We start from the raw sequence: 16,487 nt of genomic DNA, 5'->3' as shown, positions 1-16,487 counted from the left end.
ACAATTGTGTGTTCACAGCTTTTGTTAAATCATATTTGGATCAAAGGATTGTACAAATTGTTTTTATCATTTCACTGCACTTGCTTCAGGATAATAACTTTTTACTCAAGCCAGGAGCTAAATTAATTTAGCTAGCTATAAAACCAGGTTTTATCCACCATTTTCTACATAAGAAAATGCCTGTCACCAATCAGGAATATGACAGTTGTTATTAAACCATTAGTTTAATGTGTTTGTGCTTTTGATTTTGCCATGTGATGAGGGACTTTACTAAAAAAAAATTCTCTGAGTTCAATATTTTTGAGATTTTACTTTTTACCAGTTGATCAGTTTTTAGAGTAAATTTGAATTAAAATTTCTTCTACATTTGCACACATTTATTTTACAGGTAAATACAGGTAAATCATGTAAACTACATTAAATAAAAATTGCTCAAACTGATTCATTTGTACTTTAAACCAGACAAGATAAACCGAATCTATAAATATTTTCTAGCTTGAAAACTTAACATATAAAACATTCACCTTTGAAAGATTTTCATATTTATACTTAAAGTCATATGAAACCTCAAATTAAAAAAAATCATGCATATGTTTTTTATAACTAAATGGATAGTTTTCATTATACAACTTACATGTATGTGCACATACTTTTTTCTGAGGAAAATTCTTTAATTTGTTCACATTTGGAAGAAGTTTACTTATTTTTAATTGCTAGCTTCCAGGAAGCAATTTCGACGACATATTTTCTGTATGCATAGTGACCTGAGCGTGACCCTCCTCGTATAAATCCGGTGATTGCAATACGCATGAATCTGTCATTAAAATAAACAATTATCTGACTGTACATGTTAAACATGTGCTCAATACCCATGCTTTTTGTTATTTGTTTACTATAAGGTGACAATCGGTAAACTTTGGCTTCAAAACAAGGCATTTAATGAGCAGCCATATTTGTTAAATCATAACAGACAGACAGAAAAAAAATTGACGATTATACGATATATTTGCGTAAAACATGATAAAATTGTGCACAGAGGACTAAGTTTATGATATATACATGCATTAGTTCAAGAATTGGATAAACATTATTTTTCACCACTCTCTCGTTTCATATGACTTTAATATTATCGTAATTGCTTCTGTATCATTTCATCTTAATAGGTAATGTGGATAATCTTACATGTCATGTAAAAACCTTGCTTGCTGTACAATGTTAGTGGCTTCCTTTAAAATTTGTTCCTCCAATGTCAATCCCTTCTGTAAAACCTAAAATATAAAACATATCTATCAAGATTTTAAATTGCTATTCTAGAACTCCTCTGTAGAAATATTTCTATAATAACAAGAGTGCACGCGCTGAAATGTCTCGCCTTCTAAACTAATCATTGATATTATGTTGATAGTCCTAAGTATAAAGCTAAGCTTTATTACAACTGTCACATAAACTCGACATTAACCAAGATAACTAAACAAAGACCAATGAACCTTGAAAATGAGGTCAAGGTCAGATGAACCATGCCAGACAGACATGTACAGCTAACAATGCTTCTATACAACATATTATATAGTTGACCCATTACTTATAGTTTAAGAAAAATAGACCAAAACGCAAAAACTTAACACTGCGCAATGAACCGTGAAAATGAGGTCATGGTCAAATAAAACCTGCGCGACTGACATGAAGATCATAAAATATTTCCATACACCAAATATAGTTGACCTATGGCATATAGTATTAGATAAAAAGACCAAATCTCAAAAACTTAACTTTGACCACTGAACCATGAAAATGAGGTCAAAGTCACATGACATCTGCCCGCTAGACATGTACACCTTACAATCATTCCATACAACAAATATAGTAGGCCTATTGCATATAGTATGAGAAAAACAAACCAAAACACAAAAATTTAACTATAACCACTGAACCATGAAAATGAGGTCAAAGTTACATGACATCTGCCCGCTAGACATGTACACCTTACAATCATTCCATACAACAAATATAGTAGACCTATTGCATATAGTATGAGAAAAGCAGACCAGAACACAAAAATTTAACTATAACCACTGAACCATGAAAATGAGGTTAAGGTCAGATGACACCTGCCAGTTGGACATGTACACCTTACAGTCCTTCCATACACCGAATATACTAGCCCTATTGCATATAGTATCTGAGATATGGACTTGACCACCAAAACTTAACCTTGTTCACTGATCCATGAAATGAGGTCGAGGTCAAGTGAAAACTGTCTGACAGGCATGAGGACCTTCCAAGGTACGCACATATCAAATATAGTTATCCCTTTACTTATAATAAGAGAGAATTCAACATTACAAAAAATCTGAACTTTTTTTTCAAGTGGTCACTGAACCATGAAAATGAGGTCAAGGACATTGGACATGTGACTGACGGAAACTTCGTAACATGAAGCATCTATATACAAAGTATGAAGCATCCAGGTCTTCCACCTTCAAAAATATAAAGCTTTTAAGAAGTGAGCTAACGCCGCCACCGCCGCCGGATCACTATCCCTATGTCGAGCTTTCTGCAACAAAAGTTGCAGGCTCGACAAAAATAGATGTGTCAAAACGACACTAATGGCCCCGTCTCAAAAAGTTGAAAAACTGCAATTTCAACAACACATGTGAACACACATGATGGTAGTCTCACATATTAAAAATCAACTAAAACTTTGAAGGAGTATAGAGCGGAAACTAACTTAAACTTGATCTATAACTCATCATGGTTAACTCACATACCAAAAAACAGCCCAATATCTGAAGACGTTTAGAAAAAAAGTCTGTATAACTGTGATTTTCAACAATTTATCAAAGTCCAAAGCCCGTAATTTCGGCAAAAATAAGCGGAGCGAAACGAAACTAAAACTTGATCTGTAACTCATCATGGTTAACTCACATACCAAATATCAGCCCAATATCTGAAGGAGTTTAGAAAAAAAGTCCATATAATGGTTTGTTGCGGAATGACTGTCTGTTATTTATTTTTTTTAGCCATGGAGTTGTGAAGTTTTTTTTTAACTTACAACTTGTTACTTATAAGTTTAAATGTCTGCCTCCCTTTACAGGCAGAAACCCAGCCCTTTTGGAGAAGGTAAAAAAGCAAAATTTGTATATCTGAATGGTTTATTTCTGTTTCTATGGGCTTTAAAGGTTAAATAAAGATGCATAATTTAGAATTTTATGCATCTTCTATACTTCAATTATAGTATGAAGCTTCAAGATATTTCAAAAGTTTTGAATTAAAGACAAATTTTCATAAAACAATTGATCGTTACAGGTTCAAATTAAAGTGGATCTTTTTTGTGCATAAGCATAAATTTTGTTGAAAATTAATCCACAGAAAGATAATAGATTGATTTTTCAAAAGCACCAATTTGCATCTCTGCTAGTAGATACATTTGTATTTTAAAATACAACTTGCATATAAGGATTGTAATTGTTCTATGTCTGCTAAATTGGCAGTGCGTTATCCCTACAATGGCTTCTATTTTTACTATTGTAAAAATTGACTGGCCTAATGGGGAGATAATTTTGAATAAGTAGAATCCGTTCTGTTTAGTGATGCTTCACTATGGTTAATAATCATTAGTTCAAGATTTTTCAGATCTTACTTCTAGTCCCCATTTCCATTCCATTCTTCTGTGCTGACCATGTTTACAATATGTGGTATTGGAAATCAGAAATTTTGTGATTGTGTTATCTAGTACAGTGCAAAAGAAAAAGAACATGTTTAAGGATGTTAAGAATTGTGCCAATATATTTTTCCTACCTGCTGAAACACAAAATGAATGATACTCCCATACAACATCTGTTGGTTTCCTTTATCACAGCCCTGAAAAACATGTTTACAATCTTCTAATTTTACATGAAAACTATTACTAACTACAAGCAGTTATACAATAAATTTTGATACAACAAACATCTTATACAATTATAGTCTTTGTATGAGGTCAATACTAGTATATATTGACTGAGGACCAAGTCGGAGGTCAATTCACTTCTTTGGGTCGATATATCCTGTATTGAACTAATACATTATGTATTAGTTCAATACAGGATATTATACATAGGCTATAAATATTATATTATTAATTTCCGACCATATTTGTAACAAAATCATAAGTTCAATACATTCTCTTTTTTTTTCATCATTCAATTTTGTTTGGATTTTATAGATATTATATGGTCTCCCTGACAATAACAACATATAAGTTATACTTTGTGATGTCATGTAATGAATTTCATGATATTGTTAAAAGATTTTTAAAAAATATATTTATTATCGACTATTTGAAGAAAATACATAAAATGTGCTCAAAAAAACCAATAAAAAACAAAATGAAATTACTGCAAATACATATTATTGTCTCATGTGTCTAGAAGACGATATGACAACTATAACATTCCAACAAAATCAAATGATACATGTACAACTATTGACCTCGGCTATGCCTCAGGACAATAGTTGCTCCTCGGGACAATAAACTTACTATTCCACTCATACCCAGTCAATAAGTATACAGTATACAAAGGCTATAATTGTATAATATCAATTATCAGGTATTCTAGTGAGTCTACTAATGTCAGTAGTCAAATATTTTAGCACTTGAGTGCAAAATGCATGATGAAATAGTCTGATTGTGTGAATCTTACCATCTAATATTATACAGAAACAAAATAATGAAACCATTACAATGTACATTGTTTTGGTATGATGGCATTGGTGAGTCTGCATCTAAATTACTAACATCAACTTAATCAAATTTAAAATGATTTATGGAGAGCTTAGTGACAGATTTATAAAGAATGAAATCTTACAATGGAGCAGATGCATGGGATAAGCTTAGTTCTCAAGTTTTCATGTTTACATAATATGAAAAGGTTGTGTCATACTATCAAGTGTTTGTAATTTATTTATTAAGGTAAGTTATAATGCACAATATGTCTTTAAATCATAATAAATAGTTTTATGTATGTATGTAACTGCCCCAAGTTAGGAGCCTGTATTTCAGTGGTTGTTGTTTGTTTGTGTTGCATATTTGTTTTTTGTTCATTTTTTGTGCTGTTAGCTTTCATTTCAGGGCCTTTTATAGCCGACTATGTGGTATGGGCTCTGCTCATTGTTGAAGGACTGTACAGTGACCTATATTTGTTAATTTCTATGTCATTTGGTCTCTTGTAAAGAGTTGTCTCATTAGCAATCATACCACATCTTCTTCTTCATTTATATTTGATATAAAAAAATCAACTGAGAAGGAAAAAATTATAGAAACATCAATTAAAAAATAATCTAACTGACATGATCATGAAATTGAGCAGTAAGAAGTAATTCAGGTTTTCTAAATTTGATGTTGATTTCAAGTTTAATTAATACCTTGTTTTTATTTTATTTTTTCAGAAATGGACAAAAAGTCACACAGATAAAGATCACATGTGAATATTTGGGAAGATCAAAACTATGGATTCATTATGGGTCAATATCCCTAATGTGCCTCAAGATGAGGAACTCAAAAGTTGTGTGTAAACAAAAAATTTCAATGTAGTGACATTGGACATGTTTCTATTTTTAACAAGTGACTAAGTGTAACCATTTGTGTTAATTTGGAAAGTAAAGGAACATAGAATAAATGTGTAAAACTATGGAGCTATTTAATGTGTTCAAAGTTTTAAATTTTCAAAGAACTTATTGTGTTAAAAAGGGGATTTTTAACCACAAGGAGCCGCATCACGAAAGGATTTTCAGGGTATGCTAATTTACGGAAAAAGTAATCTCACTTTGACCATGAAAATAATATGGACTGAGCTACAGGAAAAAACTTTACAATCGCTTATGGAAAATAAATTAAGGATATTGACCCAACTAGCTACCTTAATGATGATTGTGACCAAGTTTGATTAAATTAGGCCAGTAGTTTCAAAGATGGTTTTTGTAAAAGTTAACTAACAATGACTGACAATGGACTCCAAGTGATGAGGAAAGTTCACATTGTCACTTTAGTCCAGGTGAGCTAAAAGATGTAACACTACAAGACTACGTTGTAAAGGAAAGAAATCTTCAAAATCCTCTTAAAATAAATGAAGAATTAAATTGAAGAAATACTTATGAAAACAATTTGTTTGTAGAAGACATTAATACAATGATAATCTGAGTAGCTGACACATATTTACCTTGAATTTCTCGCTTAAAACACCTCTGAAAAGAAATTATTTTTTTAGATTAAATCAAGTGTAGTACAATCTTCCAGTTGGGAGCAGGACATTTTAGCCAAAAATGTTAAACTACTAGGGGACATCTTAACGCAGACATCAGAGCCCGCTTAAGCAAAAATGTTGGAATAATACTTACTAAAACCATGAACAGAAATGAATGCTGGCTTAATGTTTAAGTTCTTTCTATGTTCACTTTGGTTCATCATGGACATAAATATTGTTAAAACGAACAGAGGAAATAAAAGTGTAATATGTGATGGATACCAATATAGGATAGACAGAATATTAAGAGACTAAGAAATAGCATGGAGCTGTTCAATACATATCATTAAATACCAAATGAAATGCATATAATTGTTTAAATTTATAAAATACTTCCATTGTTTAAGTAACCATTGCATTGTATAGTTGACTTTATTTCATTTCATTCATTTTCTACTTAATAGGAAAGAATCCAGTACTAATGATAACAAGAGTGCACACACTGAAATGTCTCACCTTCTTTACTAATCATTGATATAATGTTGATAGTTCTAAATATAAAGCTTTATTACAACTGTCACATAAACTTAACATTATCATACTAAGTTTCAAGTTGATTGGACTTCATCAAAAACTACCTTGATCAAACACTTTAACCTGAAACTCGCACTTTCATTTTCTATGTTCAGTGGACTGTGAAATTGGGATCAAAAGTCTAATTTGGCTCTTATATTAGAAAGATCATATCATAAGGAACATGTACGTGTACTAAGTTTTAAGTTATTGGACTTCAGCTTCATCAAAAACTACCTTGACCAAAAACTTTAAACTGAAGCGGGATGAACAGACACATGAACGAACGGACGCACAGACGGACGAACAAACGGACGGATGGACAGACCAGAAAACATAATGCCCCTCTACTATCATAGGTGGGGCAAAAAAATAACAAGACGACAAATGGATTTTAAAATTTGTAAAAGAAGGTCACAAATTTCAAATTTCAAATATTTTATTGGACAAAGCACATATGATACAATGCGTATTCCAAGATACAAACCACTAGAACAGTAGTTCAATATGTGAACAAACAATGGGGCACCAGATCAATTGATCTATGCTACAAGACTCGGGACTGTGGCAAATGGCAATCAAAAAGAAAAATAGTTCTAAGGTCAGCTCACATAGCAGGTCGAAGGAATATATACTATCGTAGGTGGGGCATAAAAAGCACATTAGCTTTAATGAAAGACATGAACACAATATGTTTTACAAGAGCACAATAATGGGATGTATAAGTACAGAGTCACATCATATGTTTCAAAGAAACACCAAAAGGCCTACAGACAAAGCACACTAGTTAGTAAAATGAAAAACAAGAATACGAGAATTATCATTGAACAACAACACAATGACGGGATGTACAAGTATCGAGCCACTTCATCAAGAGACCTACTTTGTCAAACATCATTTACACTACACATGAAAAGTCATTTGATATGGTGGTTAGACAGAGCCAACACAGCCAGGGGCAACTCACTTCACCAAGGGTCAGCCAATGAAACAATAACCACAGATGGGTCAATATCCTGAATTTATTGTCAATAGGCGGTAATGGAAACGTTTTTCCTGTTACTCAGTCCATATTGTAAACTTGGATATGTATGATGGCTTGTTTCGAAGCCGAGACATTTTCACATATGTGGTTAAATTTTCAGGGTACTAAGTGAGATAAAAAAAATCCTTAAATTTATAGCATACCCATGAAAATCCATTCGTGATGCGACTCCTCATGGTAAAAAATCCCTTTTTTAACACAATAAGTTCTTTGAAAATTAAAACTGAACACATTTCATAGCTCCATAGATTTTACATATTTATTTTATGTTCATCTACTTTTCAAATTAACAAAAATGGTTAAGCTCAGTCACTTGTTAAAAATAGAAACACGTCTAATATCACTACACAGCAATTTTTTATTTACACACAGCTTTTGTGTTCCTCAATTGGAGGCGCATAAGGGATATTGACCCGGATTGTTTTGGGGGTCACATGAAGGGTCAGATTTTTCAGGGCAAATGAACAGAAACCCAAAAATTGTTTCACATCAATCTTTTAGAGTTAGAGGCAGTACATTGCACAGTACAATAATTTCTACCCAAGTTACAGGGGCAAAATGTTTTGATCAAAAGCGACAATACAACAGTAGTTCAATATGTGAACAAACAATGGGCACCAGATCAATTGATCTATGCTACAAGACTCGGGACTGTGGCAAATGGCAATCAAAAAGAAAAATAGTTCTAAGGTCAGCTCACATAGCAGGTCGAAGGAATATATTGGCAGATCAGCACAACAAAATATTCCCAACAGATAGACACTGTACAGTCAAGTGGTTCAAACAATTTTTTCAACATGGGGGAATCTAATGATTGACTTGTTTGCATTGGGAGACAATCACAAAGCACCAGTGTTTTGTGTTCAGATTAAGCATTAAAGGGCCCTAGCAGTAGATGCACTGACAATTTCTTGGGAGCACATGAGGTCATATGCATTTCCATAAATTTGCCTTATACCAAAAGTTCTGAAACACATGAGTCAGTACAATAGCATTTTTGGGGCATAGGGTGCCAGCAGATTATAGGGCCGCTAAGCACCCCTGAACTATATAGTGGAAACATTCGTGAAAAACAAAAGACAAGAATATGAGAATTATTATAGAACATTAACACAATGACGGGATGTACAAGTCCAGAGCCACTTCATCACCTATTTGCAATAAAAGACTGCAAAGCCAAATTAAGGACAGATGAGAAAGCATCTATTATCATTAAACATAGAGCAGCCATAATAAGGAAGCAGATAATGTCCAGGCTAAAAAGGACTTTAAACATTTGATTTAACCTTTTTAAGACTTTAAGTGGGTGTATTTTAATGGACATGATATTTTTCATTGTTCTGTCTTCATTCTATTAGAAATCAAAAGCCTGTGTTGCTCACCTTGGTATATATATGTGCACATTTAACAAAGTGAACTCTTCAACATTGAAGACAAGAACGGCATTCATGACAAAAATATCTGTTTTATAAAAAAGAAGATGTGGTATGATTGCCAATGAGACAATTGTCCACAAGAGACCAAAATGACACAGACATTACCAACTATAGGTCACCGTACGGCCTTCAACAATGAGCAAAGCCAATACCGCATAGTCAGCTATAAAAGGCCCTGATAAGACAATGTAAAACAATTCAAACGAGAAAACAAACGGCCTTATTTATATAAAAAAAATTGTAAGGGTTCCACGGAACCCAGTGTCTCGCCTACTTTTGCTGTAAATTGCAGGATCAACAAAAATGAGGGAAAAAATCAATAAAAATATTCTGCTTGATACCATGTTTGGATTGTAGGAAGCTTCTGTCCAAGTTTGGTAAAAAATCTTGGATAGTTTATGAATCTAATAAATGTTTTAAAACTTTAACTGCAGACTGGATGTAATGTTAACTGGAAGAAAAACTAAGTCCATTTATTTATAAGTAAAATACAGATACACAGGTACAAAATATTAACAAAATGTCCTTCTAGATACTAGCTTTTGATCATAAACAAGCTTCTGTCTTAGTTTGGTACAAATAAAAAATAGTATAAGAAAGTTATCAATATGTTTAACTAGAGGCTCTAAAGAGCCTGTGTCGCTCACCTTGGTCTTGTGCATATTAAAAAATGGACATGGATAAATTCATGACATAATTGTGTTTTGGTGATAGTGATGTGTTTGTAGATCTTACTTTACTGAGCATTCTTGTTGCTACAATTATCTCTATCTATAATGAACTTGGCCCAGTAATTACAGTAAGGACAGTAACCTAACAACGGGTTGTCCGATCCATGTGAAAACATCAGGACAGATAGATCTTTACCTAATAAACAATTAAACCCTGTCAGATTTTCTTTTAATGCTTCGGTTTTTGTCGAGCCTTCGACTTTAGTCGAAATAGTGAGACTAAGCGATCCTACATTCCGTCGTCGTCGGCGTCGTCGTCGGCGGCGGTGTCCACAAATATTCACTCTGTGGTTAAAGTTTTTGAAATTTTAATAACTTTTTTAAACTATACTGAATTTCTACCAAACTTGGACAGAAGCTTGTTTATGATCATAAGAAAGTATCCAGAAGTAAATTTTGTAAAAATAAAATTCCATTTTTTCCGTATTTTTCTTATAAATGGACTTTGTTTTTCTGCGAGGAAACATTACATTCACTCTGTGATTAAAGTTTTAAAAATTTTAATAACTTTCATAAACTATCCTTGATTTGTACCAATCTTGGACAGAAGCTTGTTTATGATCATAAGATAGTACCAAGAAGAATATTTTGTAAAAATAAATTTCCACTTTTCCGTATTTTACTTATAAATAGACTTAGTTTTTCTGCAAGGAAACATTACATTCACTCTGTGGTTAAAGTTTTTAAAATTTTAATAACTTTCATAAACTATCCTTGATTTGTACCAAACTTCGGCAGAAGCTTGTTTATAATCATAAGATAGTATCAAGAAGAAAATTTTGTAAAAATAAATTTCCACTTTTCCGTATTTTACTTATAAATGGACTTAGTTTTTTTGCCAGAAACAAAACATTCACTCTGTGGTTTAAGTTTTTAAAATTTTTATAATGTTCTTAAACTATCCTGGATTTCTATCAAACTTAGACAGAAGCTTGTTTCTGATCATAAGATATTATTCAGAAGTAAATTTTGTAAAAAAAAAATTCACTTTTTCCGTATTTTACTTATCAATGGACTTAGTTTTTCTTCCAGTTAACATTACATACAGTCTGCAGTTAAAGTTTATACAACACTTATTAGATTCATAAACTATCCTGGATTTTTTACCAAACTTGGAAACTTCTTTCAATCAAAAGACAGTATCGAGAGGGAAATTTTTATTGATGTTTTTCCTCATTTTGTTGAGTCTGCGATTAACAGCAAAAGTAGGCGAGACACTGGGTTCCGCGGAACCCTTACGAATTTTTGAGTTATAAGCCAAAAACTGCATTTTACCCCTATGTTCTATTATTAGCCGTGGCAGCCATTTTGGTTGATTGGCCAGGTCACGCCACACATTTTTTAAACAAGTTACCCCAATGATGATTGTGGCCAAGTTTAGTTTAATTTGGCCCAGTAGTTTCAGAGAAGAAGACTTTTGTAAAAGATTACTAAGATTTACGAAAAAATGGTTAAAAATTGACTATAAAGGGCAATAACTCCTTCAGGGGTCAACTGACCATTTTGGTCATGCTGACTTATTTGTAAATCTTACTTTGCTGAACATAATTGCTGTTTACAGTTTATCTCTATCTATAATAATATTCAAGATAATAACCAAAAACAGCAAAATTTCCTTAAAACTACCAATTCAGGGGCAGCAACCCAACAACAGGTTGTCCGATTCATCTGAAAATTTCAGGACAGATATATCTTGACCTGATAAACACTTTAACCACATATCAGATTTGCTCTAAATGCTTTGGTTTTTGAGTTATAAGCCAAAAACTGCATTTTACCCCTATGTTCTATTTTTAGCCATGGCGGCCATCTTGGTTGGTTGGCCGGGTCACGCCACACATTTTTTAAACTCGATATCCCAAAGATGTTTGTGGCCAAGTTTGGATTAATTTGGCCCAGTAGTTTCAGAGGAGAAGATTTTTGTAAAAGATAACTAAGATTTACGAAAAATGGTTAAAAATTGACTATAAAGGTCAATAACTCCTAAAGGGATCAACTGACCATTTTGGTCATGTTGACATATTTGTAAATCTTACTTTGCTGAACATTATTGCTGTTTACAGTTTATCTCTATCTATAATAATATTCAAGATAATAGCCAAAAACAGCAAAAATTCCCTAAAATTACCAGTTCAGGGGCAGCAACCCAATAACGGGTTGTCGGATTCATCTGAAAATTTCAGGGCAGATAGATCTTGACCTGATAAACAATTTTACCCCCATGTCAGATTTGCTCTAAATGCTTTGGTTTTTGAGTAATAAGCCAAAAACTGCATTTTACCCCTATGTTCTATTTTTAGCCATGGCGGCCATCTTGGTTGGTTGGCCGGGTCACGCCACACATTTTTTAAACAGAGTGATGTAATGTTTTTCCGCAAAAAAAACTAAGTGCATTTATAAGTAAAATACAGAAAAAATGGAATTTTATTTTCACAAAATTTACTTCTGGATACTATCTAATGATCATAAATAAGCTTCTGTACAAGTTTGGTAGAAATCCAGGATAGTTTAAGAAAGTTATTTAAATTTTAAAAACTTTAACCACCGAGTGTATGTTATATTTCCCGGCAGAAAAACTAAGTCAATTTATAAGTAAAATACGGAAAAAATGGAATTTTATTTTCACAAAATTTACTTCTGGATACTATCTTATGATCATAAACAAGCTTCTGTCCAAGTTTGGTAGAAATCCAGTATGGTTTAAGAAAGTTATTAAAATTTCAAAAACTTTAACCACAGAGTGAATATTTGTGGACGCCGCCGCCGACGATGACGGAATGTAGGATCGCTTAGTAAAGCTTTTTCGACTAAAGTCAAAGGCTCAACAAAAATGAACGAAAAACAAATATGAAACACATAAACAAACGACAACCACTGAATTACAGGCTCCTGACTTGGGACAGGCACATACATAAATAATGTGGCGGGGTTAAACATGTTAGCGGGATCCCAACCCTCCCCCTAACCTGGGACAGTGGTATAACAGTACAACATAAGAACGAACTTTAACTAGAGGCTCTAAAGAGCCTGTGTCGCTCACCTTGGTCTATGTGAATATTAAACAAAGGAAGCAGATGGATTCATGACAAAAATGTGTTTTGGTGATGCTGATGTGTTTGTACATCTTACTTTACTGAACATTCTTGCTGCTTACAATTATCTCTATCTATAATGAACTTGGCCTAGTAGTTTCAGTGGAAAATGTTAGTAAAACTTTACAAATTTTATGAAAATTGTTAAAAATTGACTATTAAGGACAATAACTCCTTAGGGGGTTGATTGACCATTTCGTTCATGTTGACTTATTTAAAATATTACTATGCTGAACATTATTGCTGTTAACAGTTTATCTTTATCTAGTATATTATTCAAGATAATAACCAACAAGAGGCTGTCACAACGACAGCAAACTGGATTTATTAATATTTATTTGTGTCCTGGCAATATCAAAAGAACCATTTCTGATGAATGGTGAAAGTGAAAATCGTCAATATCAAATTTGACCTCCATTTTGTCATCAGTATCAACATATTAAAATTGAAAAGCTTAGATTGAATGGTTCATGAGTAAATGCAACAACGTGAATGGAAACGCCATTTTACAATCTTTCAAGAACCATAACGCCTGAACGGTAAAAGTCAAAATCGTCATTATTGAACTTGACCTCTTTTTTGTCATCAGTAACAACATATAAAAATTTCAAAAGCTTTGGTTGAATGGTTCATGAGAGAATGCACGGACACGACTGGAAACACCATTTTTCAATCTTTCAAGAACCATAACTCCTGAACGGTAAGAGTCAAAATCGTCATTATTCAACTTGACCTCTATTTTGTCATCAGTAACAACATATTAAAATTTGGGAAGCTTTGGTAGAACAGTTCATGCGTAAATGCACGGACACAACTGGAAACTCCATTTTTCAATCTTTCAAGAACCATAACACCTGAACGGTAAAAGTCAAAATCGTCATTTTTGAACTTGACCTCCATTTTGTCATCAGTAACAACATATTAAAATTTGGGAAGCTTTGGCAGAATAGTTCATGCGTAAATGCACGGACACGACTGGAAACTTCATTTTTCAATCTTTCAAGAACCATTACTCCTGAACGGTAAAAGTCAAAATCGCCATTATTGAACTTGACCTTCATTTAGTTGTCAGTAACAACATATTAAAATTTTAAAAGCTTTGGTTGAACGGTTCATGAGTTAATGCACGGACAACATTTGATTGCCGCCCGCCCGACCGCCTGGCCACCCGCCATACATCCCAAAATCAATAACAGACATGTTTGTCACAAAAATCCGGTTAAAAACAGCAAAATTTCCTTAAAATTACCAATTCAGGGGCAGCGACCCAACAAAGGGTTGTCCGATTCATCTGAAAATTTCAGGGCAGATAGATCTTGACCTGATAAACAATTTTACCCCATTTCAGATTTGCTCTAAATGCTTTGGTTTTGAGTTATTAGCCAAAAACTGCATTTTACCCCCTATGTTCTATTTTAAGCCATGGCGGCCATCTTGGTTGGTTGGCCGGGTCACCGGACACATTTCTTAAACTAGATACCCTAAAGATAATTGTGGCCAAGTTTGGATGAATTTGGCCCAGTAGTTTCAGAGGAGAAATTTTTTGTAAAAGATTATTAAGATTTACGAAAAATGGTTAAAAAATGACTATAAAAGGCAATAACTGCTAAAGGGGTCAACTGACCATTTCCGTCATGTTGACTTATTTGTACATCTTACTTTGCTGAACATTATTGCTGTTTACAGTTTATCTCTATCTATAATAGTATTCAAGATAATAACCAACAAGAGGCCGTCACAACGACAGCAAACTGGATTTATTAACATTTATTTGTGTCCTGGCAATATCACAAGAACCATTACTGATGAATGGTGAAAGTGAAAATCGTCAATATCAAATTTGACCTCCATTTTGTCATCAGTATCAACATATTAAAATTTGAAAAGCTTAGATTGAATGGTTCATGAGTAAATGCAACAACGTGAATGGAAACGCCATTTTACAATCTTTCAAGAACCATAACTCCTGAACGGTAAAAGTCAAAATCGTCATTATTAAACTTGACCTCTATTTTGTCATCAGTAACAACATATTAAAATTTCAAAAGCTTTGGTTGAATGGTTCATGAGAAAATGCAGGGACACAACGGGAAACACCATTTTTCAATCTTTCAAGAACCATAACTCCTGAACGGTAAGAGTCAAAATCGTCATTATTGAACTTGACCTCCATTTTGTCATCAGTAGCAGCATATTAAAATTTCAAAAGCTTTGGTTGAATGGTTCATGAGAAAATGCACGGACACAACGGGAAACACCATTTTTCAATCTTTCAAGAACCATAACTCCTGAACGGTAAAAGTCAAAATCGTCTTTATTGAACTTGACCTCCATTTTGTCATTAGTAACAGCATATTAAAATTTCAGAAGTTTTGATAGAACAGTTCATGCAAAAATGCACAGACACAACTGGAAACTCCATTTTTCAATCTTTCAAGAACCATAACTCCTGAACGGTAAAAGACAAAATCGTCATTATTGAACTTGACCTCCATTCTGTCATCAGTAACAACATATTAAAATTTGGGAAGCTTTGGTAGAACAGTTCATGCGTAAATGCATGGACACGACTGGAAACTCCATTTTTCAATCTTTCAAGAACCATAACTCCTGAACGGTAAAAGTCAAAATCGCCATTATTGACCTTGACCTTTGTATAGTTGTCAGTAATAACATATTAAAATTTTAAAAGCTTTGGTTGAACGGTTCATGAGTTAATGCAAGGACAACATTTGATTGACACCCGCCCACGCGCCCGCCCGCCGTTCATCCCCAAATCAATAACCGACATTTTTGTCACAAAAATCCGGTTAAAAACTGCAAAATTTCCTTAAGATTACCAATTCAGGGGCAGCAACCCAACAATGGGTTGTCCGATTCATCTAAAAATTTAAGGGCAGATAGATGATGACCTGATGAACCATTTAACCTCACGTCAGATTTGCTCTAAATGCTTTGGTTTTTGAGCTATAAGCCAAAAACTGTATTTTACCCCTATGTTCTATTTTTAGCCATGGCAGCCATCTTGGTTGGTTGGTAAGGTCACTGGACACATTTTTTAAACTAGATACCCCAATGATGATTGTGGCCAAGTCTGGTTTTATTTGGCCCAGTAGTTTCAGAGGAGAAGATTTTTGTAAAAGTTAACGACGACGACGGACGCAAAGTAATGGGAAAAGCTCACTTGGCCCTGTGGGCCAGGTGAGCTAAAAATCAGTTGAAAAAGGCTTTACTCATCAGATGGACAAAAATACAAGTGGACGGGCCAGGTACTTATACATCCCGACACAAAAAGACACAATGAACAGGTCTGAGAGTACTTTGTTGATCTTGTATTACTGATCCTTTATTCTGTTTAGTATCCTTCTATTTTCTTCAGTTTTTGTTCA

At 33.5% G+C, this 16,487-nt stretch overlaps 1 protein-coding gene across 3 annotated transcripts in view; it reads right to left on the bottom strand.

The window, feature by feature from the left end:
• The window catches only part of LOC143076153 (DNA replication ATP-dependent helicase/nuclease DNA2-like), a 197,584-nt gene that overhangs the window by 152,554 nt on the left and 28,543 nt on the right, over positions 1-16,487 (bottom strand). For all 3 annotated transcript variants that reach the window (XM_076251829.1, XM_076251830.1, XM_076251831.1), the window contains 3 exons: positions 6,198-6,222; positions 3,799-3,861; positions 1,183-1,268 (listed from right to left, as the gene is read on the bottom strand). In XM_076251829.1, coding sequence (XP_076107944.1) covers positions 1,183-1,268; positions 3,799-3,861; positions 6,198-6,222 — 174 coding nt within the window. The remainder of the gene's footprint in view (positions 1-1,182; positions 1,269-3,798; positions 3,862-6,197; positions 6,223-16,487) is intronic.

The sequence above is a fragment of the Mytilus galloprovincialis genome, chromosome 5 (genome assembly GCF_965363235.1).
Source record: "Mytilus galloprovincialis chromosome 5, xbMytGall1.hap1.1, whole genome shotgun sequence".
Lineage (NCBI taxonomy): Eukaryota > Metazoa > Mollusca > Bivalvia > Mytilida > Mytilidae > Mytilus > Mytilus galloprovincialis.
This window is presented reverse-complemented; position numbering and strand designations above follow the sequence as displayed.